At 35.0% G+C, this 26,895-nt stretch overlaps 2 protein-coding genes across 3 annotated transcripts; one reads left to right on the top strand and one right to left on the bottom strand.

The window, feature by feature from the left end:
- Positions 1 to 7,014: 7,014 nt before the first annotated feature.
- On the top strand, positions 7,015 to 17,131 carry LOC109003679 (TATA-box-binding protein). The gene is made up of 10 exons (XM_018981929.2): positions 7,015 to 7,296; positions 7,848 to 7,947; positions 9,859 to 9,946; positions 10,311 to 10,382; positions 14,800 to 14,850; positions 15,236 to 15,280; positions 15,409 to 15,501; positions 15,970 to 16,071; positions 16,171 to 16,244; positions 16,880 to 17,131. Coding segments are annotated over exons 2-10 (606 nt in total). The 5' UTR covers positions 7,015 to 7,296; positions 7,848 to 7,867; the 3' UTR covers positions 16,881 to 17,131.
- A 569-nt stretch (positions 17,132 to 17,700) lies between these two features.
- On the bottom strand, positions 17,701 to 25,692 carry LOC109003661 (2-oxoisovalerate dehydrogenase subunit beta 1, mitochondrial). Of its 2 annotated transcripts, none has more exons than XR_001998165.2 (13): positions 25,403 to 25,692; positions 23,784 to 23,895; positions 23,444 to 23,479; positions 23,268 to 23,327; positions 23,135 to 23,192; positions 22,958 to 23,055; positions 19,795 to 19,884; positions 19,631 to 19,699; positions 19,436 to 19,522; positions 18,803 to 18,898; positions 18,641 to 18,713; positions 18,215 to 18,301; positions 17,701 to 18,111 (listed from the first exon to the last, which is right to left on the bottom strand). XR_001998165.2 is itself a non-coding variant. In XM_018981899.2 (13 exons), exons 1-13 carry the CDS (start codon positions 25,567 to 25,569, stop codon positions 18,076 to 18,078), a joined length of 1,074 nt encoding a protein of 357 aa, XP_018837444.1. In that variant the 5' UTR covers positions 25,570 to 25,690; the 3' UTR covers positions 17,701 to 18,075. The 2 variants fall into 2 exon arrangements, 1 of the variants encoding a protein (XP_018837444.1); XM_018981899.2 differs by having other exon boundaries at positions 18,641 to 18,718; positions 25,403 to 25,690.
- Between the last annotated feature and the right edge of the window lie 1,203 nt (positions 25,693 to 26,895).

The raw sequence follows: 26,895 nt of genomic DNA, 5'->3' as shown, positions 1-26,895 counted from the left end.
ATTCTTACTAAGTATTAGACTCACTCTATATTTAATGTATACCCCTCACAAAAATAATGTGAAGACAAAGATATTGGATGAACATGACCAAAGGAAAAGTGACAGAAGCCCACTATTTTTTAATTTGTCTATTCATAACTTTATAATTTCATTTTTAATGAATATCGCTACAAAAGCTCTCTGTTAATGTTTAAAGTTTGTTTGATTTTATTTAAGGATTATTTTATACAAGAGCAAAAAATATGTTTTAAAGAAAACAACCTAGATGGGGGGTGCCCCTATCCTGCCCCCCGGTGCTAAAGACAAACTTTGAGGCTACGATAGTAATAGAGATGACCAAAATACTACTGGCTATCTCTCCAAGTATGTGATACTTGACGGTATTGATCTTCAACCAGGTTAAGATATCAAATTGCAGCATAATTAGGTGCATCTCCGCTGTCAAGTATCTATCCAAATCCGTTTGACTGTTTGAAGTCTTTCGAAGCTTGGAAACGTGCTCATACCTCTCAGCCCACCTATGCTTCTTCATCATCCCAACTTTGGGAAGAAGCGATGTGGTAGGTGTAGTTGTCGGAATATTAACACCGCTGAATGCAAAAAACTCATCATAAATCTACTGAGGGTTTTCTTAACCTTTGATGCAATATTATCCACTCATGCCTTTCCATTAGTACTTTCCAAGCCATACATCATGCCATTAATTTTGCATTGCAAGACAAGAACAATAGTCACATAAAGGAAAATGTTGATCTACTCAAATCTTTCCAATACTTATCATACTTGAGGCTCATCCTCCAAGCCATATTCCGCAAAGTAGGATTAACACTCTCGCACATTTAATACACTTATTCTTTCACCTGATAAATTTGCCGACAATATTAATTGGATTTAGAGTACAAAGATCCGCAAATGGTACATGTCACCTCATAGAAAAGTCTAAAAAATTGTACAAAAACTCACACATTACCCCAATCATCATTGATGGGCCGCTTCGATCTCCCATCATCCTTAAAGTGGTTAACATATTGTATGTCCTTGTCACCCATAAGGTCAAAGGCCTATTTATATTGTTGGGTCATCTCCAACATCAAGAAGGTCAAGTTCATTCTTGTAGGAATATCAAGACATAACCCTTTCTTGCATTTAATACCCGCAACATGAACAAACACCTTGAATTTCTTAGGCCTAACCAATGAATATCCCACAAAGATCACTGCACTCTTGTAACCGACTCATGAACATCTTTTAAATTGTCAACACAACAAGATTGAGGACATGTTCAAAACATCGAACATGCAAACACTCAACACCTATGATTGACTTATTGTCATTTATAAGCTTATTCTTAAGATACTCAAGCATGGCATTGTTAGACGAGGCATTTTCAACCGTTATTGTGACACCCCACTCCAAACTCCACTCATTTATTTTAGTATCCAAAGCCTTCCCAATGGACCTTTGTGAATAGAAATTAAAAAAAACTTGATTTTTTTTTTTTTTGTTTAATTGCCAATCACAATTTACAAAATAGGGAGTCAAAGGCATATATAGTTCAAGGTTTGTACTGATGTATATGTATAAGTGGTGAGACAAACTCTTTAACCCCTTAATTGGTTTCTCAACTAGTCTTTCTATACATCGTATAATTTAATAATATCCTTCACCATCGTATGGTGAAAATGAATACTAAACCTATATTCCAAGAACTTAGAATATATTTGGAACCCTTCACCCTCTGCAAACCAAAATGGTAGCTCATCTATTATGACCATACCAGCTAAGTGACTCCTACACCCATTCGGATCATACTTGGTATACCCCTTCAACGTTCCCCCACTACTCTCATCCTCTATTTTTTATAGTCCAATCTGTAATCTAGATTGAGTATTTCCTTATAAAGAACGTCTAATTGAATTCTTCTTGCATTGTTCGTCTAAATGGAACTTCAATTGGGATGTGCAATGTCTTTTGTAGTGATATCTATACACTTTATCACAATGGTTACACTTAATTTGTGGGTCATTGAGGTCACTACCCTCTAACTTGGTGAAGTGATTCCATACAATGGAAGCAGGTTTCTTTTTTGGTGGGCCCATGGGTGGGGATAATGGTAGAGGTAGGGGTAGGGGTAGAGGAGCTAGCACTAGTGCTAGTATTCAGACTTGACCCACTATCCATGGTGTCAAAAACGCACAAATATCTTACATGATGCAAAAGTTACATAACAGTTAAAATCATACAATCATACAAATCAAAATTATTGGGGTTTCAGTTTTAAAACCCCTAAATAGTTTGAGTTTTAAAATTGAAACCCCAAAATTACTTAGGGTTTCAAAATTGAAACCCCAAAATTACTTAGGGTTTCAAAATTGAAACTCCATATAAAATTAGGATAGGGGTTTCAGTATGAGCCCCAAACCTAATTTAGGGTTTCAATAAAAAACCCTAACTTAAATTAAGGTTTCAGATTAAAATAATCAATCCCAAATTCCGATCAATGATTAAGTCAATGCACACAATCTAATCCTTCACAACACATAAAACATAATTCCATCCTCCAAATCCAATTAACAATCTCATCCTTCATATTCCAATCTATTGAAAAGATAAGAAAAAGTCAAGACTAGGTTTTCAGAAAACTTACAAAGATAGAGAAAGAATGAGGTTTAGTGCTCGGAGATGGCGTGAGCTATGGATGGAGACGACGACAACGAGAGAGGCTAAGACTTGAGAATAGAGTGAGAGACGGTGAGAGAGAGAGGGGCAAAGGGGTCTAAGAGATTGAGAGAGACTGAGGGTTCTGGGTGATTCGAGACAAGGGGAAACATTAACCTTAATGAAATGACGTATTTTTGGAGACACCAAAAAAGGCTTCATTTCATTATAAATATATATATATATATAAGCGGACGAACGGGGGATTATGTGGGCGGGCTAGGCCTAGGCTCGCCCCTGTCCTTGTTAGGCTCACAGATGCCCCATTGCCCGCATCTTACGGAAAGCCCCCGTTGCCCACCTCTAACTTTGACTCAACTTTCCTAAGACTCACCCTTAAATCTCACCAAAAAGATGGGTGTCACATTAAAATTATTAATCAATTTAGGAAGATAAATCTTTTCTTCCTCAAAGCATGAAAAACCAAAAGATGTCCTTGGTTGCTTTTATAAATGTCAGACAATGATGAGATGATATGATTTAAGGTTCAAATTATACATAAAAAGGATAATTTTTGAAACAGTTTGTACATACCATGAGATAGAGAAATTATATTCAACAGCCGATCCAATTTTTCTACATCGCATACCACGCCACATCACGGTTCGCAACCCCAGCCTTCCTTTGCCCATGCTCCTCTCTTTATGAAAAATCAACACCTCATTTAACCTGAATCTAGAGGAGAGAGAGAGAGAGAGAGAGCTCAATGAGTGAGGGAGCTTGAGGAGAGAGAGGACTCAATGAGAGAGAGAGAGAGAGAAGAAAGAGATAGCTTGGGGAGAGAGTGAGAGAGGGCTTAGAGAGAGAGAGAGGGATTCGGAAAGTGGAGAGCTTTCAAGAAGAGAGTGACGTGATGAGGAAATGAGACTATGGAAAAATGGGATTACGGGAAAATGGAAAAAGAATAAGAAAAAATTGATAGAATGCAATGTAGAGGCTAATGAATAGCAGTCCTCCACGAGATAATGGTAATTATAACAAAGTTTCAGAATTATATGGTAGCGATAATCAAGGTCAAAATAGTAACTAAAAAGCCTACCATACAAACTGGACTGAAATAACAGGGCAAAACAATAATTTAATCCATCAAACAAAACGCTATACATAAGCCCAGAGCCCATATTTTTATTATAGCTAAGAGTACTCTCGTTAAAATAGTCAAAGCCAAATCCAAGTTTTGGTTAATATGAAATGAATTTATATTTACATATTTCATTCACATCGAATCTCTATATTGAATTATCTATTTATTTATTATATAATAAAAAAATAATATTAATTTATTTTTTTTATATTTTACTATTTTACTGATTATATATTAATTAGTAATCAAATTCTAATTAAACTATTGGTTAAAAAAAATCACATTTTCAATGCTAATTATTGGTTAAATTAGTAATCAATGCTAATTTTTAACGGTCATTTGAGGTGTGGTTTTGGTATGCTTTCCTCGCACAACAGCCATTTAATCACAGCCCAAAGGGTATGGACCCTTTATACCAAAAGGCATGGCATTGGGAAGCAGAAGATCGCTAATTTGACTTTAATTTTGGATATACTGAAGCTAAAATTTGGTTGACATCAGTTTGTCTAAGAGCACTCTTATTGGATTAGTTAAAAATTAAATTTATTTTATATTTATATAAAATAAATTTAATTTTTAACTATTTCATTTACATAAGTCTTCACATTAAAATAATTATTTTTTCATTATATAATAATAAAATAATATAAGATGAATTTGATTTTAACTATTTACATCAAATCTCTATATTGAATTATCTATTTATTCATTATATAGTAATGAGTAATTAATAATTTTAAAAATATTTTAATTTTTTTAATTATAAATTAATTTTGTTTTATCAAAACGACGAAAGGAAGCAGAGAAGTATAAAGTGAGAAAAAAATTTGAAGGAAAGAAATGGTTGCGTGAGAAAATAAAGAGGAGAGAGAGTTCCAAACAAATAATAAAATAAACATTTTCTCCACTCCTTGAACAATTGCAAACAAATTTGACTTTAGTTTTAGAAATGTTGTAGATAAAAGTGAATCAGCCTAACTTTGTCTAATTCATTGCAACCAGCTTTTCATCTGTAATAGTTAAATGAGAATTTATTTTTATTTTTACCTATTCTATTGAGAGTAGGGGTGAGTTCGGTCCGGTCCGGTCCGGTCTTGGGCCATTTTGTGGACCGGACCGGACCTATTCGGTCCAAGAATTGTCCATCCTAGACCGGACCGAGTCACATATAGGATTGGTCCGGTCCGGTCCATTTCGGTCCGGTCCGGTCCGGTCTAGGGTCGGTCCAGTCGGTCTGGACATGTCTAAAATGGGTCATTCAGCCCATCTAAATCTGATTTTTTTTTTGCCCAATTTCAATTTTTTTCGGCCCACTTCAAATTTTGTACATTTTTTTTTAGCTAAAACTACTAAAAAAAGCTTGATCTTGAAAAATACAATGATAAAAAAAAAACTATTCTATATAAAAAACTAAAAAAATCCAAATATTATGCTATTAGCCTATTAGGTATATATAGTTATAACTTATAACTTTTAGTGATATTAATACTATACTATTATACAAATATTATGCTATAATACTATAACTTTTATAATATGCTATTAAATTATTAATACTATTATACTATAACTCTTATATGAGTAAAGTTATTATAACTTATAATAGTTATATAGTTGGTACTTACTACTTGGTATAATATATTATATAATACTTATATTATACTAAATAACTATTGACTATACCAATACTAAATTACTAATAGTAATAGTAATAGTAATATATATTATAATGATATAGTGATACTAATACTATATATTATATAATAATACATTAATACTATAGACTTATAGTGATTAGTTATTATGAATCATGAATCCATGATTACTTGATTAGTATAAGTTATAACTATATAATATTATTAGTTTAGACTATTAGTAAATAGTAATATACTAATATTAGTTATAGTGATTTAGTAATTAGTACAAGTTATAACTATATTATAATATTTAATATTATAATGATATAGTGATACTAATACTAGATATTATATAATAATACATTAATACTATAGGCTTATAGTGATTAGTTATTATGAATCATGAATCCATGATTAGTATAAGTTATAACTATATTATAATATTAGTATAACTATAACTATAGTCGTAGACTCTTACTCTATATGAGACTATTAGTATTTTTTTTTTATATACCATATTAGAGTATAGAAGACTAGAAGTAAAGTCTAGACTATTAGTATAAATATTAATATTAGTATAAAATTGTAAATATTAGTATTAGACTATTAGTTAATAATTATTTAATGGTGAGTTAGTGATATGTTAAATGAGAATTATATAATTAATATATATATATTTTTTTCAATTTTAATTCGATCCGGTCCGGTCCGAAAAACCCATAGACCGTGGACCGGACCGAATTAAGTCGGTCCTATAAAATTCGGACCGAGACCGACCAATACCATTCTCGGTCCGGTCCGGTCAGTTTTTCCGGTCCAGACCGACCGAATATCACCCCTAATTGAGAGTGCTCTAATTCAATGTAGTTGATTTTTCATCTCTATTACTAATTTCCAATGAGAATGTTATAATGGGTATATTTTGCTTCAAAAAATAAAAGAAAAAATTACTTTACCCTCTCAATTGTACTGCTTCATTTAACTGTTTGACAAATTTTTATTTATTTATTTAGTGATTAAAGAAATGATTTTAAGTATATTATAATTTTTTTAAAATATTTAAATATATTAAAAATAAAAAAAAAATTAAAAAAAAATAATAAACTTGAGCGGACTTGTCTGGCTGACAGAATAATCCGACTTAAAAATGAAAAGGGCACTGTTATGCGGGACCCATTTTGTGTCCCGAATAGGCTTTTTATTTTTTTTATTTTTTTTATGTATTTTTTTAATCATCATAAAATTTTTTTAGAAAAATAAAAAAATCACAACATTATTAAAAATATTTTTTTAATCCTTCAGTAAAAAAAAAAAAAAATTACATTCGGGACACACTTTGACCCAAAGCATTTCCCAAATCAAAAACAGTTGCATTTGCTGGGGAATAAGAACGTGGCGGTGTGCCATTGGGCTTGATATAAAGAAACCCACAAGGATTGGAGGCTATAAATTCCTCTTTAAGATTCCGGAAATACCCCCTCCATGACGATAGACCATGGGAACAGAGACGAGGCTAATTCAGGGAAGTAAGAAATAAGGGGCTAAGATAAACCCGCAACGCGATCTTGGCCCTCCATACGAAGAAGCTCCCCGAGATCCTTCCACAGCAGCAGCACAATCTCTCTCAAAATCCTATCGCCCACCCTCTGTCAGAACAGAACAAACACCCTCTCCCTTCGACTCTCTCAGATCTTAAAATCTCTTATAAAAGCCACTTCTTGAAAACAAAAACCTATAAAATCACCCTCTTTTCGAATTCTTCCCGCTCCCTCTTCCAGTTTTCTTTATCCATCTCCGATTCTCAAGTCCACTTCTCTAAAATCGCGGATCCCTAATCCTACCAATACAAGAAAAAAGGTCCGATTCCTCTTGTTCTCCCTCCTCTTTGCTGCCGATCCTCAGATCCTTTCCAAATTTCATCTTTTTACATTATTTTTCAGCTCTTACAACCTGATTATTCCATTATTACACTCCTAATGAACGATTTTATTTTATTTTATTATTTGTTTAAGAACGAAAAACCCAGCTGAACCTGATTTCCTTGACTCCTTTGTTCCCTGACCCTGCAAAATTGTCTTTTTCTTTTTCTTATCTTAGTGGGTCTTTCACCTCTATACTTTTTAAGTTTATTTATTTTTTATTAACGATCGAAACTTATTTTTCTTTTTCTTTCTAAATTTTTTTGTGAACTTTTCTGTTAGTTATTACAGAGTCTGTGTTTTAGTATTGTCTGAGCGGATCTGAGGACATAGAAGTTCATTTCTAATATAATTTTATTTAGGGATGATTGTAAGGTTTTCGTATCTATCCTATTCATTATATGTATTAACTCTATCTGGGTGTTGGTAGAAACGGGTTTTAGTGTAAATAATTTTCATTTCGTTTTCTTCCTCTTGTTGGTTTTACAGAGCAAAAGAACTTGTAAGGAATGGCGGATCAAGGAGGCTTGGAAGGAAGCCAGCCCGTAGATCTTAAGAAGCATCCTTCTGGGATCGTCCCTACCCTCCAGTGAGTCCCTATTTTCTTTGTACTCTTTGTTTAAACCTACCGCTTGCTAGTTTAGCTAGCCTTCGCGTTAAATCACGAAAACATAAAATCCAGATTCGCGTCAATTGTTGTAAGATGCCGAAGAGGATGATGCTTTCTTTACGATGATATGAACTATGAGTTTGAGGATGTTCCAATGGGCTAGTGGACTTTGTCAGGCGGATGTATGGACGTTTGAGTGATGTAATTGGTAGTGTATTCAACAATGAAATGCTATGTCGTACTAATGTGGGCCACCTTTTTTTACAGCCATGTATAGTCTGAATGTGTATTTTTTTTGTGATTGACATCCTTTGAACCGACGGGGGGACACGTAAGCCACATTATCTAGAAGGACTAGTTACTAAAGTCTACATATAAAAAAAGACTAGCTACTAAAGTATCTTGCCGCCCAAAATTCTGCCAAGAAACTGCTGCTTTACATTCGATCCTATTTGTTTTACGTTCTTCACTTTTGGACCTCGAGAAGACAGAACGTGTTTTTTTTTTCTGACATAATTATGATTCCTGTAATTGCTTATATACTTTATTCTAACTAGTGCACCCCCAATGTGACATTTAAGACATTTCAATGCAAAACTTTCACAATCCGCTGAACCCAAGCATCACGTCTTGCATCCAGTGAGAATGGCGCGGGGAGCATATCTTTATCATGGTCCTGACACATCTGCACAAACTCACAGTAGCTGTATTGAGGTTTTGATATGCTAGAGCTTTGCGTTGACAGTTTTGACGTCTTATGTGCCATGTCCCTGTTATAGTATTTTGTGCAATGTTTTCTGTATATTCTCTTTTTAAGTAATAAAACTTCATTAAAAGGTGCATAGGCTGCACTCCAAAGCACACAGGTGGGTCTTTTATTCTTCCTAGTTTGCCATATTAAGTGTGTTAATTGGCCTGATCATTTTTTTTTCATTGGTTCCTTTTAAGTATTGCAAGTGGCTTGCTATCACTTACCATAATTTGTGAAACCTACTATAACAAAAGGAAGCTTTCCTGCATTCATTGTGAATAGCTGTTTTGGGTTAGTGGGAAATAACCTTATTGTTTAACTTGTTTTAAGAATGCGTCAAGTCACTGGACCGGAGGCAAACATTTACCTTTAAATTGTTTGCATTATACGATTTTGGACTGTTTCTTAATAATAGATTTTTTTTTTTTAATTATCAATATATAAGTTGTTTCTGCCCATGCACTTGGTTTCACGTGGTTGGGTTGATTTGTCTTTGCGTGGTGGGTTCTGAGTTGAGCATATTAATTGATATATTTAGGTTGTGAACTTAAAAACTGTAATTAGTGTCAAAATGGGAATCTCACGATTTGGGATGTGTTATCCACATTTCCTGGTTTTAGTACATGTCTATGTCACACTTTCATGATAACCAAGGTACCATGATTTCCTACGCTCAAACCCAAATGTTTTTATTAGGAGTCATTGTGGTATCGTGATTTTGAGTAATGTGTTGCTAGGGTAGTTCTCATAGTATTTGTCGCTATCTAGGGATATGTTAATCAAGTGGTAAAGGCTTTGGTCTTGGTGGTATGCTCCCTCCAAGGTCCAAGGTTTGAATTCCACTGGGTGCAAACAATCTCTAGGAGTTATTGGATCGAGAGATTTTTCCTTTGAATTACCCGATGTGCATTTGTGGAAAATTCCTTGCCGAGAGCTTGTGCACTCTTGGGATTAGTCAGGGCACTGTTCTCGGACACCCGGTGCCAATAAAACAAAAATATATATATTTCCACCTTGTATACACTCAGTATGGGATGCATATACATTCAACACCTTCACAATATTCGGGATACCATAGGAGATGATGTCCTTCTTTGGCTAAGTCATTTTAGGCTAACAAAGTATGGTTTGCTTTTTAGGAATATTGTGTCAACGGTCAATTTGGATTGCAAGTTGGATCTTAAGGCCATTGCACTTCAAGCTCGTAATGCAGAATACAATCCCAAGGTATGTGATTGTGGGGATCTCTGTCTCTCTTATCCTTTAATACAATGAATGAGTAGTTATTGACTAAAATTGTGATCTTTCATACAGTTTTTCCTTCTTTTTTGGGGGGGTTAATTAATAATCACGATGCTTAGTGTTCCGACGTATATGCAGTTTAGTAAATATGCTGAATGATGCAATGAGTTTGCCTCATTGATTTTATATGTACTTGATTACCCGTTTTCCACTGTACCTCCTTTTTTCTAGATGAAATTTGACATGATTTGATGAAGATCGTTAAGATTGTTGGGTTTTTATATACAATCATGTTTCTTGCTTCATACAATATGTAACATTTAAATTTGCTTCTGTTTTGTTCTTGCAGCGGTTTGCTGCTGTAATTATGAGGATAAGGGAACCAAAAACCACAGCCTTAATTTTTGCTTCTGGAAAGATGGTAAGTTTTGCCAAAGCATCTGGTACCTTTTTTAATTGCAAATATGCTGATTTTTATAGCTTTAGAATGCCATCTTGGTTCGCTTTAGTTGTTACTGCTGGCGTGATCAATTGTTTGTCCTCTTTCTCTATCATGAAAATTGACAAGTATGGTTCATTGATTTGTACTTGAGTGATAATTGTAAATGAAACTTGTATGTCATTTGCTTGATCTCGAAAAGATTCTTTGATTAAAAAAAAATGAAACCCTAATCTCTCCAGCCAAGCTTGGTAGAGGAAGGTGTCTTGGTTTAATGGAATACTAAAAGAAGTGAGGGGTTAGTCCACTGTTATCATTGGGGAAGATTAGTGTTGGTTGTTTGTTGGCCATTGTTAAGCAGGTGGTGGGGTTGATGGCATTTGTGAGAAGTCCCGTAGTTGGAAATGGAGCATATGTGGCCCAAAGATGTTCCAATAGTCATTGCAGATTCTTGGCTCTTATAGAGTATCGAGGAGGTGGTTAGAGAGGTTTCATAGTGATAAGTGAAGGCAAAGAGGTGTGGTTTTAGCAGTATGCTTTGCAAGATGGTCGATGTTTTATAGTCACTTTGTGCTGAAATGCCCAAAAAAAGACTCCTCAAGAAGACTAAAGGGGAGATTCAGTCATTAGCAGAAGAATAACTTCAAAGAATACAAGGTTTAATTTGTTAGCGATGAAGCCTAGGTTACTGATGTGAAATGTGAAACAGTTGAATGAGTGTAATAAATGGATGAGGGTTAGGCTAGAAGGCTGAGATTGTTTGCCTTCAAGAAACTAAAAAATTGAGATGCTGTCAAGGGCTAGTGTGTGCAGTTTATTGTCTTTTCAACATGTGGATTGGTGTTATTCGAACATGGTAGGGGTTGTTGTTGTGTTATTAATGTGGAATAGAATGGTGGTAGAAAAATTGAAGAGTGGGGGATTATACTGTGGCTTGTACCTTAAGAAATGTTTAGGACAACTTCCAATGGGCTTTTGCTAGAGTTGGAACCAAACTTAGATGGCAATAGAAGGTAGTTGTTGGATGTATTGGTTGGAGTATTTAGCAAGTGGAATATACCATGGTACATTGGGGTGATTTAATTTTTAATATTATTTGGTTTCTGAATGAACAAGAAACTCAATTTTCCTTTGCTATTTCAATGGCTTTTGAATTTTATCTTTGAATAGGGGCCTTTTAGATTTCTCATTTCCGATGTGTGGGAAGCTCAGCCTGCATGTGTTTCTCAGTGGAGGCTTTGGTAGTCCTATAGTTATGAAAGTTCCCCTAATCAATCTTTTTTTTTTTTTGTTTTTAAATAGAAAATAGACTTCATTTCATCCATAAAGGAAGTTACAGCTGTGACTAGTCAATACAGAGAAAACTCTGAATACAAGCCAAACTACACATCTGTTGTACGCCTCCTCGCACACAAATTGCTTTGCGACGGACATTGTATAAACTTCTAGAAACTCTCATAAGAGAGTATCACTCTCTGTATAAAATAGAGAAAAAACACATCCCTACCTCCAAAGGAGGAGAGGTATTCCAACCAACCCCATCCTCCAAAAGGGGAGGGGTATCCAACCACCTAGCTATGGACATAAGTCCAATAGCCTATTTCTTTTATTAAAATGAGACAAACAAAATAAAAACACCAAATAAAACCTTGCAAAGAGCAGAGATCCTCTACACAATAAACAAAACACATGGCCCAGCCTAAAAAAGTCCAGCCTAGTTGCAAGTGGGAGAGCAGCTTAAGGGTTTCTTCTCTAACTTAATTGCCACCACCCCCTTCAAATTTTCAATTTTCTTTTTCCTTTTTTCTTTTCTTCTTCCTCCGTTGCCCTTTTCTTCTTCTCCTACGCCCGATCTTCATCCGCCGCCCATCCTTTGCGCGAGCTTCAGCACCCTCCGCCTAGGCTTCGAAAATAGCTTCCTCCATCGTCCCTCTCACCCAGCCCTGGCTTGGCCCACCCATCGCATGAATAGCGGCCATATGAGCACCCATCGGACAAAAACAACCATCCATCGCACGAGCATGAAACGCACGGCATCCTCACACCTTCACGGCACAAATTGCACCTTCAGGCGACACAGACAGACCTTCGCACAACACATGACCATCGCACGGCAACGCACGACATCATCGCACAAGCACCATCCCGGCACCATCTCATGCGGGTTTCCTGGTCCTTGCGGTTCAAGAGCTCAGCCCTAGCACCGGCGGCACCAAGCGAGGATACACAGAAATGAAAGAGACAGATGGTGCTAAAGGAGAAACATATCTAAAACGAAAAGAAAAGATATCGAAAAAAGGAAAAAAATAAGCCGAGACGGGGAAGACCGGAACGTGTTCTGCTTTTATTAGATCTACTAAAGCACATAAATGAAAACAAAACCAAAGAAATGCAAACGGGGAGGGGGTGAGGGGGGTGGGAGCGTTGGCTCCTCCCCTCAATGTAATATCCCCCTAATCAATCTTTTAGAATAGGGGAGTTGGAGACAAAAGTCAATGGCACTTTGTTTGCCTAAGGGGTAGGAGTCCCAAGTTTTACCACCAAGTGGCTAAACCAAATTGAGGACCACCATTGAATCATTGGATAATTATTTCTTTTATTCAAATCCAACATTAGAGAGGATATTGTGTTGTTGTAATGACATCATTTCTCTTAACAATTTAGTTGGCGCTAAGTTGGATGGTCTCACCTTTGATTTTATCTTTTTTTTTTTTTTTTTATCAGTAAACAAGTTTTTATTGATAATCAGAATAGGCAAGAGCCTAAGTACATGGGACATATACTAGCATCACCTACGCAGGATGATCTAGTGATTCAAAGAAATTCCTTGCTGTTAAAATCAATTACTATCGACCAATGGAGTAAAGTATTAAAAAGAAGGTTCCCTAGCTCTGGTATTGATTGCTCACAATCTTCAAAGCTTCTTTTGTTCCTCTCCCGCCAAAGACACCACCATAGGCATAAAGGAACCCCTTCCAGATTGCTACAATCTGTAAGTTACCCTGAAGGCCTTTCCAAGATGCTAAGAGATCCACCACCTTTCTTGGCATCACCCAAGGTGGTCCCACCCTTGCAAAAAACTCGTTCCATGGGGTCATGGAAATCTCACAGTGAAGGTGATTGACGAACTCCCCATACTTTTTGCACATGCTATCGGTAATAGGAGGCCACATGGATGGAAAGGAGTTTGTGGACAATGAGCTCAATTAGGTTGAAATAGATGAATCCAAATCTTCAGATAAGCAGAAGCTTATTGATTGATCAAAAGCATGCTATCCGATCTGCCTACTTATTATTTGTCACTTTTTTAGTTTTCCTTATACTTGGTGTGGCTAATTACATTGAGAAGCTTTAGAGAAATTTCTTGTGGCGTGGGAGTCGCTGATGAGCTTAAATCCATTTAGTTGGATTGTTTCAGTGTAAGATACCTATCATTCAATTCAACTCTTTGGGGAAAATGGTTATATCACTATGCCACAGAAATGGAGGCAGGCTTTGTGGAGAACTGTTGTGGAAGTTATGCATGATAAAAAAAAATAAAAAAGGAAGTTACGCATGACAACATGTGGAGAGGACGGGGTCCTTGTGAGTTTTTTTTGGGGGGAGAGAGAGAGAACATCACCTGAAATATTGTCTTTACAAGATCAGTGTAGTAGTGGAAAGTGGAGTTGATTTCATCATTCTTTCAATGTAATAAATTTTGAGGTCATTTGGACAGCAGCAGTTGAGATGCTAACTTTGGATAATCTGTGAAAGGGACATTTCTTGCGCATACCGTACCAATGGACCTCTATGTGTGGGTCTCGGTTTTCCATCTTTTGTTGTAGCATGGGTCATGTTACAGTGGGTGATAGATTTGGCTTGTTGGAGAGGTAAAAAATGTTAGCCAGTGTAGCGCAGAAGCTTGGTGGGCAGTTCTTTTGTCCTTAATGTGGTGTAATTAGAAGCAACTCAATTCTTGATCCTTTTAGGATTGTGAATAGAAGATGCCAGAGCTAAGAGCCATTATGCTAAAAATCACTATGCCTAGATGTGAGTTTATAGTAGTCCTAGCTTTTCCAATTATCTATGATATATGTCTGGTTGCTTTACTTCTCCCTAAGTAGGTTCCTTCTACGATATACCTCCTGTTTAGATTGGGTATGCCGCTTTGCAGCTTAATAAAATTTCTTTACTTACCAAATAGAAATTTGTAATGAGGTAAAATTCTGGTCACAGAATTGAATGGAAGGGTGAGGATTTGCTGCTTTAGCTGTTCTTCATTTGGAATTGCGAATTCAGGGTTTTTTTTTTAAACCTTACCATGTTTTCTTATAACCTATACATCATTTATGTCTTTAATTTCTTTTTCATTTTTAATAGTTACACTCTGTGTACTGACATGCTTCATGATGTTTAGGTTTGTACTGGAGCTAAGAGTGAACAACAGTCAAAGTTAGCTGCCCGAAAGGTAATGATGCCTTGCAAATTATATCCGGCTGCATATACAAGGATTTAGATATAGGCCTATATAGGAGATGTAGATGACTGGCAAGCGGTTTGAAAATTTGTAGTTCTGGTTTCCTTTGCAAATGGCTAAGATCTTTAAACTAGCATCCAAAACTTGACATTTTAACAGGAATAAATGTTGAACTATGCAATCCTATAACCTATAACCTATCGGAACTACAGTTCCATCTTTTATGAGAAGGAAAGGAGAAATAATAATAATTGCCCATCCATCATTTTGTGTCCATAAAATGCAAATATTCTATGGCTTGAGAAGGAGCTAATACTGTTGTTTTAATATTGAAGTGCCTTTTTATCAATCCTTACATGATATCTCTGCTTTTCAGTATGCTCGTATTATTCAGAAGCTTGGTTTTCCAGCTAAGTTCAAGGTATTTATTTTGATGCAACTCTCTCTCATAAATATGTATGTACATAAAAATAGAGATTTTTGCATATGCAGCTTGTTACACTACAAAAGGTTTATTGTTTGTCTGACACATGGTTTTCACTATTGCAGGATTTCAAGATTCAGAACATTGTCGGCTCTTGTGATGTTAAATTCCCCATCAGGCTTGAAGGCCTTGCATATTCCCATGGTGCCTTTTCAAGTGTAAGTGATGAGAGTATGTTCATCCGTGTCCATTATCTGGTATTTTTGTTTGAGTTATGTGTCTGTGATTGGAGAGGAGGTTGTCCTATAAAGCCATTTTGAAATTGAGCGCTTTCTTTGAATTATTTTGTTGTCTTGTATGTGTATACATGCAGTCAATACATATGAACATGTATGCATTCATACAAATATACATATGTATGAGCATACACACACGTGTATACATGTTTATATATAAATTGATATTTCTCATGTGTTGACTTGACAAAATGGATAGTATGTAAATTGAACCGTTCAGAAAATTATTATATTGACTTCAAAAAGGCCAGTTGATATTGAATAAATGATCCCTAAATGAGTTTGTGTAGGTATCATTTTTCTTTGGCAAAATTTCAATGTTATTTGGAGCATGCAAAATTTAGAGAATGGTGAGCCCTTGTTGACTTCTCTTTTCATTCTAATGGTCAGTATGAACCAGAGCTGTTCCCAGGGTTGATCTATCGGATGAAACAACCGAAAATTGTGCTGCTTATTTTTGTGTCAGGAAAGATTGTTCTTACAGGAGCTAAGGTGAGATCACTAGTCTTGCTTTGTTCTGTCCTCCCAAATTTTGTATTCCATTCTGGCTTGTGATCTGATGAGAGCACTATTTCATTTTCAATCGTTCAGGTGAGAGACGAGACCTATACAGCCTTTGAGAACATATACCCTGTCCTTACAGAGTTCAGGAAAAACCAGCAATGGTATGACACTTGATTATAATTGCTTTTGTTCATATTTGATTATTATTATGGAGTTGATTCTGAATATTTCGACAAGGTGTATTTTATATTTTGATAAGACCTTTGGTGATGGGATTGAGTCCCCAATTTAATGCCCCATGAAGTGTTCTTGATATTCCTTGGCTTCTGCCTGGGGTCTTTTGTTGCTCCTATAGGTTTGGCGTTAAGAGTTGTTTTTTCAGTCTGTGCTGTTAGATTGCCAGGAAAAGGCATGAGTAAAGTTTGGAATATTATGATTGGTTGGGGTTGCCATCATGACTTTCATAGAACAAGTATTTTTCTTGTCCCACGAATTTCTGGGCTATCAAATGGTTGGATTGCTTTATAGTTTTGATCCTGTCAGATTTTCAACTTTATTACTGAAACAAGTTGAGGTTCCTATCAGGCCCTGTTTGGTGTGATGGGTTTAAAAAAGTACATATAATTTCTAACAACCTGCCCTTGGGTCTCTCTCTCTCTCTCTCTCTCTCTCTCTCTCTCAGTACAACAGGATTAGGTCAATACCTTTGAATATACAGAACATGTTGGTATGTATGTTTTCTTGTGTCAATGAAAACAAGGTGAACTCATCTCCATTGTATTTGGATTCGATGCAGATTTTATCGGAAGAAGCCTGCGGGAAGTTTCTAAGGTGGAAAACCTGGCACTATAACTGCCGAGCTTGTATTGAGTTGTAAATATGGAAGCAAATTGTGCATTGGGTTCTCAAATGGTTAAGTTAAAAAAATATGTTTGCCATCTGCATTTTATTTTTAGTTCAGATAAAGTGTAGTGGAGAGAGAACCTTTATATTTTTTACAGAGTTAACGTGAAAAAAAGAAAAAAAAAAAATCTTCCAACTTTCTGCTTTGGGGGCATCATGCATATACTAAATTTAAACTCATTTGTTTTATGTATAAAAATGCAGCACTTTCGGACCAATCAAATGAAAAAAGCTGTTTTATTCTGTCTTTATATGCGATTTAATGAATGGTAAGCTGCATTTGAATGCCAAACGTACGCAAAGGATGTTCACATTTTACAGATAAATCAATTATGCTACCAGTGAATATATAACTCAAAATACGGCCACTATAGCGATTTGGAATTGTGCCAAAATGAAGATGAAGGGTATATTTGAAAATACAACTGTTTTCAAATTAATTCATTATTATTTATAAACAATTTATTATTTACAAATATTCACAAATTATTTTATTATTATTTACGAACGATTGAGGTTGGTAAGTTTTCCTCAATGGTTGGGATTCAAACTACTTACTGAGAAGATTTCCTTTTTAAGTTTGAAGTCGAAACCCAGTACGGATTTCATTCCAGCAGCCAGCCATCTTTATATTTTTGACTGTCTAGTTTTTCAACCCCAACATGATAACCACAGCCATTCAAATGCAATAAATAAACAAATTGGGTAGAGGTATGTATATAGAGTCAGTCTATGTGCACTCACTATTTATTTCAATGGGGGAATTTGAGTATCAGGTAATGATAATTTCGATAAACCCAGCCATCACTCTGGGGTATGAACAAATTTGGGCACCCAAATGTATGTACCACACCTCGTACGACGTTCGTTTCCATCTATTCCTACTTGAGTATAAAACTCAAATTATCAGTCCGTTTTTCACAATAAAAATACATTGACAGAGGAGCACCCTTTGAATTTCTTATTCCTGTCCTCATCGTGTCATTGGAGAGCCTAGAGGCACGAATTACCTTATTGACATGCATGATGATGATGACAAAGACGACACAATAATGTCTGTAGCATAGAGCAGCACAGCTACTAATGCGCCTAGTAATTTACAGTTGTTTTGATTGCATCCAACATCTTGCATATAAAAAGGCAGAGCAGATACCATATCAACAAGAAGAAATATGCCCAAATATTCATAACAAGGGTGATATGCAGGAAAAAGATCCACCCAACTTACCTTGCTCTTTGTAGGCATATAGAAAGGTTCAAAAACAAGAGGAAAGGGGGTGTCCAGACCACATACCCTGGCTACAGGGGCTTCTAACTGCAAAACACGAAAACTATTCAGCGACTCAGTTCTAGGTATCATCAGCTGAAGTCCACAATGATCCAAGCTGACTGAGGAAGCAAGCACGTGACTATATTTCGAATGCTTTATATAATCAAAGAAAATATCTTTTAAGTCATGTTACGATATTCCCTATAACTTAATGTAATTTCAGCTTGACTCAATTCAGGATCCCATTATTATCACAAAGAATCCAAGTAAAAACTTCACAAGTATTGAAAAAAATAAAAGGGGCCATTGGAAGCTTCTTACAAGTTGAGATTTTTCTTTTTTTGGTAACTTCAGTCACTTAGATGACAGAGAAAATACGCTTACCCTTAAGAAACAACGTTCAACAATAGAAGCAGAAATTTCAGCCCCAAAGCCTCCTGTCACTGGAGCTTCATGACTAATCTACACAGGAAATTTTACTGGTCATCTATAATGGTACCAACTAGATCTCATAAAGCATATTTTGTATGGAGAAATTATGCTTACAAGAAGTCTTCCAGTTTTTCTGACAGAGGATTCTACTGTTTCCTTATCCCAAGGTATTAGAGTTTTCAGGTCTATCAGTTCACAAGAAATTCCTTCCTGCAAAGCCGCATGGTTTGAATGGAGTTTATGAAAGTAAGGTGGATGGTATTCAGAATCTTTTATGTTTCATGATACAACCCCATAGGTTATAACAAATAAGTCAAACTTAGTTACATATTAGCCATTTTGTATTTATTTAAATCAGGAAACATTTAGGCCCCATTTAGATAGTGAAAGTGTTTCATCTCATCATTACAACTTTACCAAATTTTCACACAAAATATAATAAACAATTCAACTTTTTCAAATCTCAAAACAATAATAATATTAAAAAATAAAATTCTAACAATATTTTATTCAACTTTCATCTCAATTCACTATCTAAACGGCACCTTACACTTCAGAATATCTCTGGACAAAAAAAAAATTGATTTCCTGAGAAGTTTACTTTTAAGTTATGGAAAAGCAATGTCTTTGTGAAAATAGCACCAGTCATTTTGTAAATATTTAACGTAATTTATTTTTGAAAGGATGAAGGGAACTTTTTTTCTTGAAACATTGACAAATACTTTTCCAGAAATAAGAATCACTTGCCTTTTCAGCGTCAAGACAGGCCTGTTCCATTACAGATAACTGAGATCCCCACCCAACAAGCGTAATATCACTGCCTTCTCGAATCACCTTAGCATCACATTTTCAAATTTCTTTACTATCAAAGTTCCCAAAATACATTAATACTGAGTATTATGTTAGAATTATTCAGAAATGTTGAATAAAGAAGCAACATACCTCTGCCTCTGATAGAGGCAACATAAAATCATGCTCAGGAACCTCTTCTACCGCCAAACGGTAAAGCCACTGAAACACAAGACATTTACAGTGAATAATGTAAAATTGTGATGTAAATAATGATCGGCTAATGATACAATTAAGTTACCAGAAATATGCAATACCTTTGGTTCAAAAAACACGACAGGGTTTGGATCACGTATGCAGGACAGCAACAACCCTTTTGCTTGCCGTGGGCTTCGAGGGATGACCACCTTTATAAGAACTTGCTTTGTGAGAAATGTAATAATTTTTTTTTACAAGAAAGAAGATATTTTATTGATGTTGAAATAGGCATAGCCCAAGCACACAAGAAGTATATAAGAGATTACACCTAGTTGGGAACTAGAAACGGATACAAGGAAATCATTAAAGTTAAGACCATTAAAATTTATAACAATGGCCCACATAAATAAAGTCTTCAGGAAAAAAATCTTAGATTCTTCCAAAGAGCGCTCCTAATCCTCAAAATTTCAGTCATTTCTTTCCCTCCAAATGAACCAAAGTAGACAAAGGGAGCCATCTTCCACACAGCTGCAATCTGGGGTATCCCTTGAATCCCTCTCCAACTAGCTAGTAGATCAACCACCCTCCCAGGTATAACCCATGCTAATCCCACTTTGCTGAAAAAGTAATTCCATGAGGCCCTGGCAAACACACAATGTAGAAGTAAATGATCCATTGTTTTGCTACTATTTTTGCACATACAACACCAACCAATAAGGATAAACCCATGTTTCCCTAGGTTGTCAATGGTCAAGATCTTCCCTAAGGATGTAGTCCAAGCAAAAAAAGCAGCCTTTAAGAGGCGCTCTACTCCTCCAAATGCTCTTCCAAGGTGATTACTAGCCTGAGTAGTAAGGAACTGATAGAACGAACGTTCAGAAAAGTTTCCTTCACTAGGAGTCCAAACAAACTTATCCACCACTGTATCACCAATACCAGCAAGTTAGAAAATTCAGCAAAAGACACCGACTGAAGCTGACATTCCACCGTTGTGAGCCATTAGTAATTTCCCTCAAATCAGCCACCAAAGCATCATGTTCCCGCGCAATTCTGAAAATAGAGGGATAAGCATCCTTAAGAGCCGTCTCTCCAACCCAAACATCATGCCAAAAACTAATTCTATTACCATCCCCCATCATCAGTCTAGTGTGTCTAGAGAAGGACCCCCACCTTTTTGGATATTTTTCCATAACCCCACTTCATATGCCCCCCTAAATTCGTTAGAACACCAACACCCTCTAGTACTCCCATACGTGGTATCGATCACCACCTTCCATAATGCTTCCCTCTCATAATTATATCTCCACATCCATTTCCCTAAGAGGGCTTGTTGAAGACCCTCAAATTGCGAACCCCCAACCCACTACCCCTCATTGGAAAGTACACGTGTGATACCCCATATGATAAGGATAAGGGTAAGTGGTGTATGGGATCCCATATTACTTGGGAAGGAGAAATTATTGCTCTTTATAAGGTTTCAATGGAGCTCCAATTGTATCATTGACTAGCCCTTTTGGAGTATAGGCCATGTGGCTTGGGCCTTCCACTGGGGTGTTACAAATGCTATCAGAGCTCATCCCAACTAGAAATGTTGAACTTGAGCCGTACCACTTACAATGGACTGGCCCGACTAGAAAGTTGAGAATTTAAGGGGGGGAGATTGTGATACCCCCCATATGATAAGGATAAAAGTAGGTGGTGTATGAAATCCCACGTTGCTTGAGAATGAGAAATTATTTCTCTTTCTAAGGTTTCAATGAGGCTCCAATTGTATCATTGACTAGTCCTTTTGGAGTATAGGCCATGTGGCTCGGGCCTTCCATTGGGGCGTTACAACACGTTATGCCAACCAACTAAATGAAACGTTAACTCCTTGCCTAGCCCACTCCACAAAATATCTCCTTGGAGCTTCACAATCCATGAGGCAACACTTTGGACATTTCTTTTATGTGCACATTTTGGACATGAATGGTGCATTTTGAAGTGGACAATGGACTTCAGAGAAACCAATTAGCAAAAATACTTCAATCCCAAGCGATATACATTTTTTTATAAGTAATCGAGAACTTTATTAATAAAGCATTAGGCATAGCCCATGTACACAGTACATATAGAGAAGCCACAACAAAGCAGGATTAACCACTGATACAAGAAAATCATGAAAACTTGGTCCATTAAAATCTATTGCAATTTCCCAGAGGAACAAAATACTAAAAAAGAAGGCTTTAAGTTTGTCCATTGCCTGCTCATGATCTTACAATTTTTTTTATCAGTAAATAAGAATTAATTTTTCTAGGCGAGGCCAAGTACACGGGACATATACAAGAGCAACACAGATCTTACAACATTTATACCGTTTGTTACCCTCCAAATGCACCGCAATAGGCAAATGGGAGCCATCTTCCATAATGCAGCAATTTGTAGATTGTCTTGTAAGCCCCTCAAGCTAGCTAGAATGTCAACCAACCTTCTATGCATCACCCATTCCAAACCCACTCTATCAAAGAAATCATTGCATAAGGTCCTTGCTACCTTGCAGTGTAGCAGCAACAACCTTGCAGGCAATGTATAACTGTTTTTGTAATTATAACGATAGATGGACACACGCACGCACAAGTTTTAAGCGTTAATTTGCAAGCTAATATATATTTTTTATATAAGTAAACAAATAAACGTTTAAGCTCTAAAAATTTGCAAGCTAATATACAGATAGTAAAACACTTCTAAAGGTTTTTTTTTTAGTTATTTGACAGAAAACAGAACATCACTTAAATTCTGGACAGGTCTAAGTCTCAAAGTGAGTATTGGACATCAGCAGAAAGATGCATGTCTTCAGATGTCCGACAATCCAAATTTGAAGAGAAGAGTCCTACAAGTTACTATGAATATCATAATTGTCTGATGTGATGGTTGTGAATATAAATGGTTTCTCATTTTTCCACTGAAAAAGACAAAAGTGAAGACAAAATTTCAAAATAAAAGAACTTTATCAACAAGTTTTCACTGTTGGTGTGGTTGACATTTGCTTTAGATATGGTCTACCAATGGAGCTCCCTTTTCACGAAGACCACATCACTGAAATGCAGAAATGCACATACCATGCAGGGGGATATTTCACACGATTCTTAACAGATTGGACAGCCTTACAATGGAAGTGTTTCTTCAGAATAATCCCATACAGTTAGTAAGTGCGCCACTGATCCTTTTAGAAAAGGACTAATTGAAAAATAAGAAGAAATCCTTGAAAACAGACCAGATACCTAGAAAGAATTAAAAACATACTTTGATACCAGGAACATGACAGAAGAAAGCTTCAGGGGACTGCGAGTGATAATGTCCGCCATGGCCCACCGCTCCATAAGGGGCTCTTATTGTTAAACCTAGGGAGAAATGCTGAAGCACAATATGTGGAAAAAAAAAAAAAAAAAAACAGAGAGGAATATGATAGCGAGAAATTACCTCCACAATTGAACTGATTCCCACTCCGGTATCTGAACTTTGCAGCTTCATTGACAATCTACAAGAAACTTTCTGTTACTCAAGAGACAATTATGAGTCAATTATTAAACACTTCAGTGGGCAGGAGGCATGCCTGATCAAAGGCAGGAAAAATATAGTCTGCAAATTGGATTTCTGCTATGGCCCGATTGCCCTATCATGTTGGATGAAACAAAAATTTACCACTCTAGGATGCAACCAAATAAAAGCAAATTGTAATGAGGTTTTGATTTTTAATCTCAGCAAGAAATACCACAAATTCAAACTCACCATCGCAGCTAGGCCAATAGCAAACCCAACGATGCCCTGATTATAAGGCGATGTTAGAATAACACCATCAAATGCACCTTAATTCAAACATATTAATTATATATTAAAAAAAGAAAAGAAATAGAACCTAATAATAGAAGTGGAATAAAACATGAAAAAAATGTATCATGCATCATCAAATGGTCGGGTACAACTTTCTATAATACTAATTTTGTTGGGGCCTTGATATAAAAAAGCAGTAATTTCGTCTCAAGAAGACAAACTCTTGTTCACATACCACCATCAGGTGTATAGAAAGAATAACAAGGGAAGTGTAGTAAAAGTCTGAAAACAAAACTACCTGTTCACACAGAGGGGTATTGAAAACCCTACTTTTACCAAATCGATCAGCTAAACCTGTTGTGCAACGGAAGACGCCACCAAAGCTCACATCTTCTCCAAATACAAATGCACTAAAAAGAAATGCAACTAATGAGGGGAAATATGCATTATTATATTTAAAAACATAAGCACAATGAGGTAAGCTATATTAGTAAAAAGAAAAACAACCATTGATTAGATATGATCAGAAAGAATTTATATCTTCGCATAAAGATCCAATAATCTAGTGAGCTACAACAAATGATTTCAGACAACCACAGAAGTGAGCAATGTCAAATCCTCAGAAAGAATGATCAGAAAGAAAAACAAACATTAATAGATATGATCAGAAAGAATTTATATCTTCGCATAAAGATCCAATAATCTAGTGAGCTACAACAAATGATTTCAGACAACCACAGGAGTGAGCAATGTCTGCCATGTTCTTCAGAGCTCATGAATTAATCCAATTCAAAAAGAAGAATTTCTTTGAGTAAAGATAGCATGAACTAATATTTCAAAGTCAAAATCCTCCACTAAAGCAAGACTAGCAGATTGCCACCGTAAACTTTTATATCTCCTCCTTAACATGAATGAGTAATTAAAATTGACACCAACTAATGGCATGATGAAGGAAAGTCATCAAAGATAGTTCAGTTAGAAATCAATTCCTCATACATTACCACTCTGTTGAATAGCCACAGACAAAAAGACAATATACAGAAGTTTGTGGAGTTAAAAAAACTGACACAATTTTAATTCAATCATTTCGAAATAAGAATTGAGCTGTGAAGATCACAGAAGTAAACAAATATTTTGAAACCATAGGGCGATCTTATAGATATTATTAGGTAACAATACTATAAAAGAAAAAAAAAATGCCATTTAGGCTAAATAATTAAATGCTATAGTTTCGAAGTTGTTACTAGGACATTGCCAGTAATTAATAAACTTCATGCCCTGAGCAATAACTAAAATTAGTCCTCATGAGTAATAATAGCGTTCTCTGCATCTTAAAAATTGTGTAAGTATTAAGAATTTCAACACCATACTATAGACATTGCCAGAAAGAAACTCATTCTCTCTCTCTCTATATATATATATAGTTATTTGAAGATTTTACTGATAATAAAGATTAGGCGTAGGCCAAAGTATCCGAGTAAAAGAAATAGAAGTAGATGCAAGAAAATCATACAAGCTTAGTCCATTGGAACCTATAGCTAGTGTCCTAAGGAACAAAGTACTAAGAAGAGGCGAGTAAGTTCATCCATTGTCCTTTCTACATCTTCACAATTCCGAACATTCATTTACTTACAAGTGCACCACAATAGGCAAAAGGGATCTATCTTCCGCACTGCTGCGATTTGTGGGATGCTTATAAACCTCTCAGTTTTCGGTTACTAAACGCATGAATGATGACACAAACTTTAAATTTGGGAATTTTGTGAATTTATCGCCTAAATTTTTGCTTAAAAAAAATAATATACCGGCAACAGCTATAGGTTTAATAAGTAACAAGGTATCTTTTTTTTTTTTTTTTTTTTTTAATGCCTTCCTAGTTGAATCCTAAGAAACCAGAAAAAGAAAGACAGAGCTCACCGAGGATCGGTTTCCAAGGCGGTGTGAAGCGCTTGGTTGATCGCAGAGTAGAGGTTCATGGATTTACCGGTTGGCAGGAGAAGCTTGTCATCGCAAGAAGTCGAAAAGCCCCTCCTAGAAATACAAGAAAGGGACCTTCCAAATCTGCTGAGAAAGGTGGCTGCCATGTCTATCTACGTTTACGTGAAAAAACGAGGATCTGATTTCTTCGATGAGATGAACGTGGGAATGAGATAAATAAAAAAGGAAAATGATAGAGATGGTGTTAATGTTATAATAAAATTTGATCTTAAAAACAATCTATCTGTTAGCTCAGTTAGGATTGAAAAAGATTATCAATTCATCTCATTATTATAGTTTTTATAAATTTTTATATATAATATAATAAATAATTTAATTTTTTTAAATTATAAAATAATAATAATATTAAAAAGAATCTTATTAGGTACAAGCAATATCAAATCGTGTACCGATACTGACATTACTTTTTTATTGAAAAGAAAAATAAAAAAAGAAAATTTTTGAGATAAGAAAATAGTCATGTCTCATGAAAATCATTTTCGTCTTTAATTTATATTATTTCATTAAATGAATGCCTTATATTTTAATATCGGTACGCGATTTGGTGTGCGAACTCACTTACAAGAAGATTTTTTCTATTAAAAAATAATATTCTGATAATATTTTATTTAACTTTTAAATTTTATCTCAATAAAAATAAATTTATAAATTAACGTAATTTAATGCAATAATTAGATTATAAAATTATTTTTACTATAAAATAGATATAATGCATCATATTTAATCATCTAATATATCACATCAAACCACACTAATTCGTAAAATCTGTCTCATTTCTCAAATTTAAAACATTATCTTAAAAGGAAAATTATAGGTACATCTGTATTTAAAAATAACCAAAAAAAACAAAAAATGACAAAGTGTAGTTATACTTTATCGGTAGTTGCTTCACCATCCATCTTAAAAACGTGAAATAGTTGGTTAGATTAGTAAAATATTTCATCTCATTTTATTATTATAATATTTTTAAATTCTTATTTGAAATATTATAAATAATTTATCAATTTTTTTAAATTTTAAAATAATAATAATATTAAAAAATAATATTTTAATAATATTTTATTTAACTTTTATATTTTATCTAAAATCATAAAATCTTATCTTATCTTATCTCTTGATCTAAACCATCACTAAATGTTTTAAAGAAGTCAAACTTATGAAACAATTGAAAGATATTCACACAACCAACCCTCTTCATCTACGTAGGTTGCTAAGTTTTTAATGTTCAATAATTTTGGTGTTTTTTTAATTTTTTTTATATAGATTTTTTTAATAATTTTTAATATTTTAAAAAAATAAAGATATTTATAATATTATTAAAAAATATTTTTTTAATCATGAAATATTTTTTAATAATTTTTTTTACTTTATAATTAAAGAAGTATTTTTTAATAATATTCTAAATTTATTTT

Source organism: Juglans regia, chromosome 14, assembly GCF_001411555.2.
Source record: "Juglans regia cultivar Chandler chromosome 14, Walnut 2.0, whole genome shotgun sequence".
Lineage (NCBI taxonomy): Eukaryota > Viridiplantae > Streptophyta > Magnoliopsida > Fagales > Juglandaceae > Juglans > Juglans regia.
Note: the sequence above shows the minus strand (reverse complement) of the source record. Positions and strands in the feature narration are given on the sequence as shown.

Bases quoted from the DNA above. Each gene is read 5' to 3' on its own strand.
- LOC109003661 (XM_018981899.2), bottom strand. From the start codon at position 25,569: ATGGCAGCCACCTTTCTCAGCAGATTTGGAAGGTCCCTTTCTTGTATT. The intron at 23,328-23,443 runs GTGAGTTTGAAT...CCAACATGATAG, and splicing joins CTATTGGCCTAGCTGCGATG to GGCAATCGGGCCATAGCAGA. The intron at 18,719-18,802 runs GTAAGCATAATT...TTTCCTGTGTAG, and splicing joins GAAAAACTGGAAGACTTCTT to ATTAGTCATGAAGCTCCAGT.
- LOC109003679 (XM_018981929.2), top strand. From the start codon at position 7,868: ATGGCGGATCAAGGAGGCTTGGAAGGAAGCCAGCCCGTAGATCTTAAG. The intron at 10,383-14,799 runs GTAAGTTTTGCC...CATGATGTTTAG, and splicing joins TTTTTGCTTCTGGAAAGATG to GTTTGTACTGGAGCTAAGAG. The intron at 14,851-15,235 runs GTAATGATGCCT...TCTGCTTTTCAG, and splicing joins CAAAGTTAGCTGCCCGAAAG to TATGCTCGTATTATTCAGAA.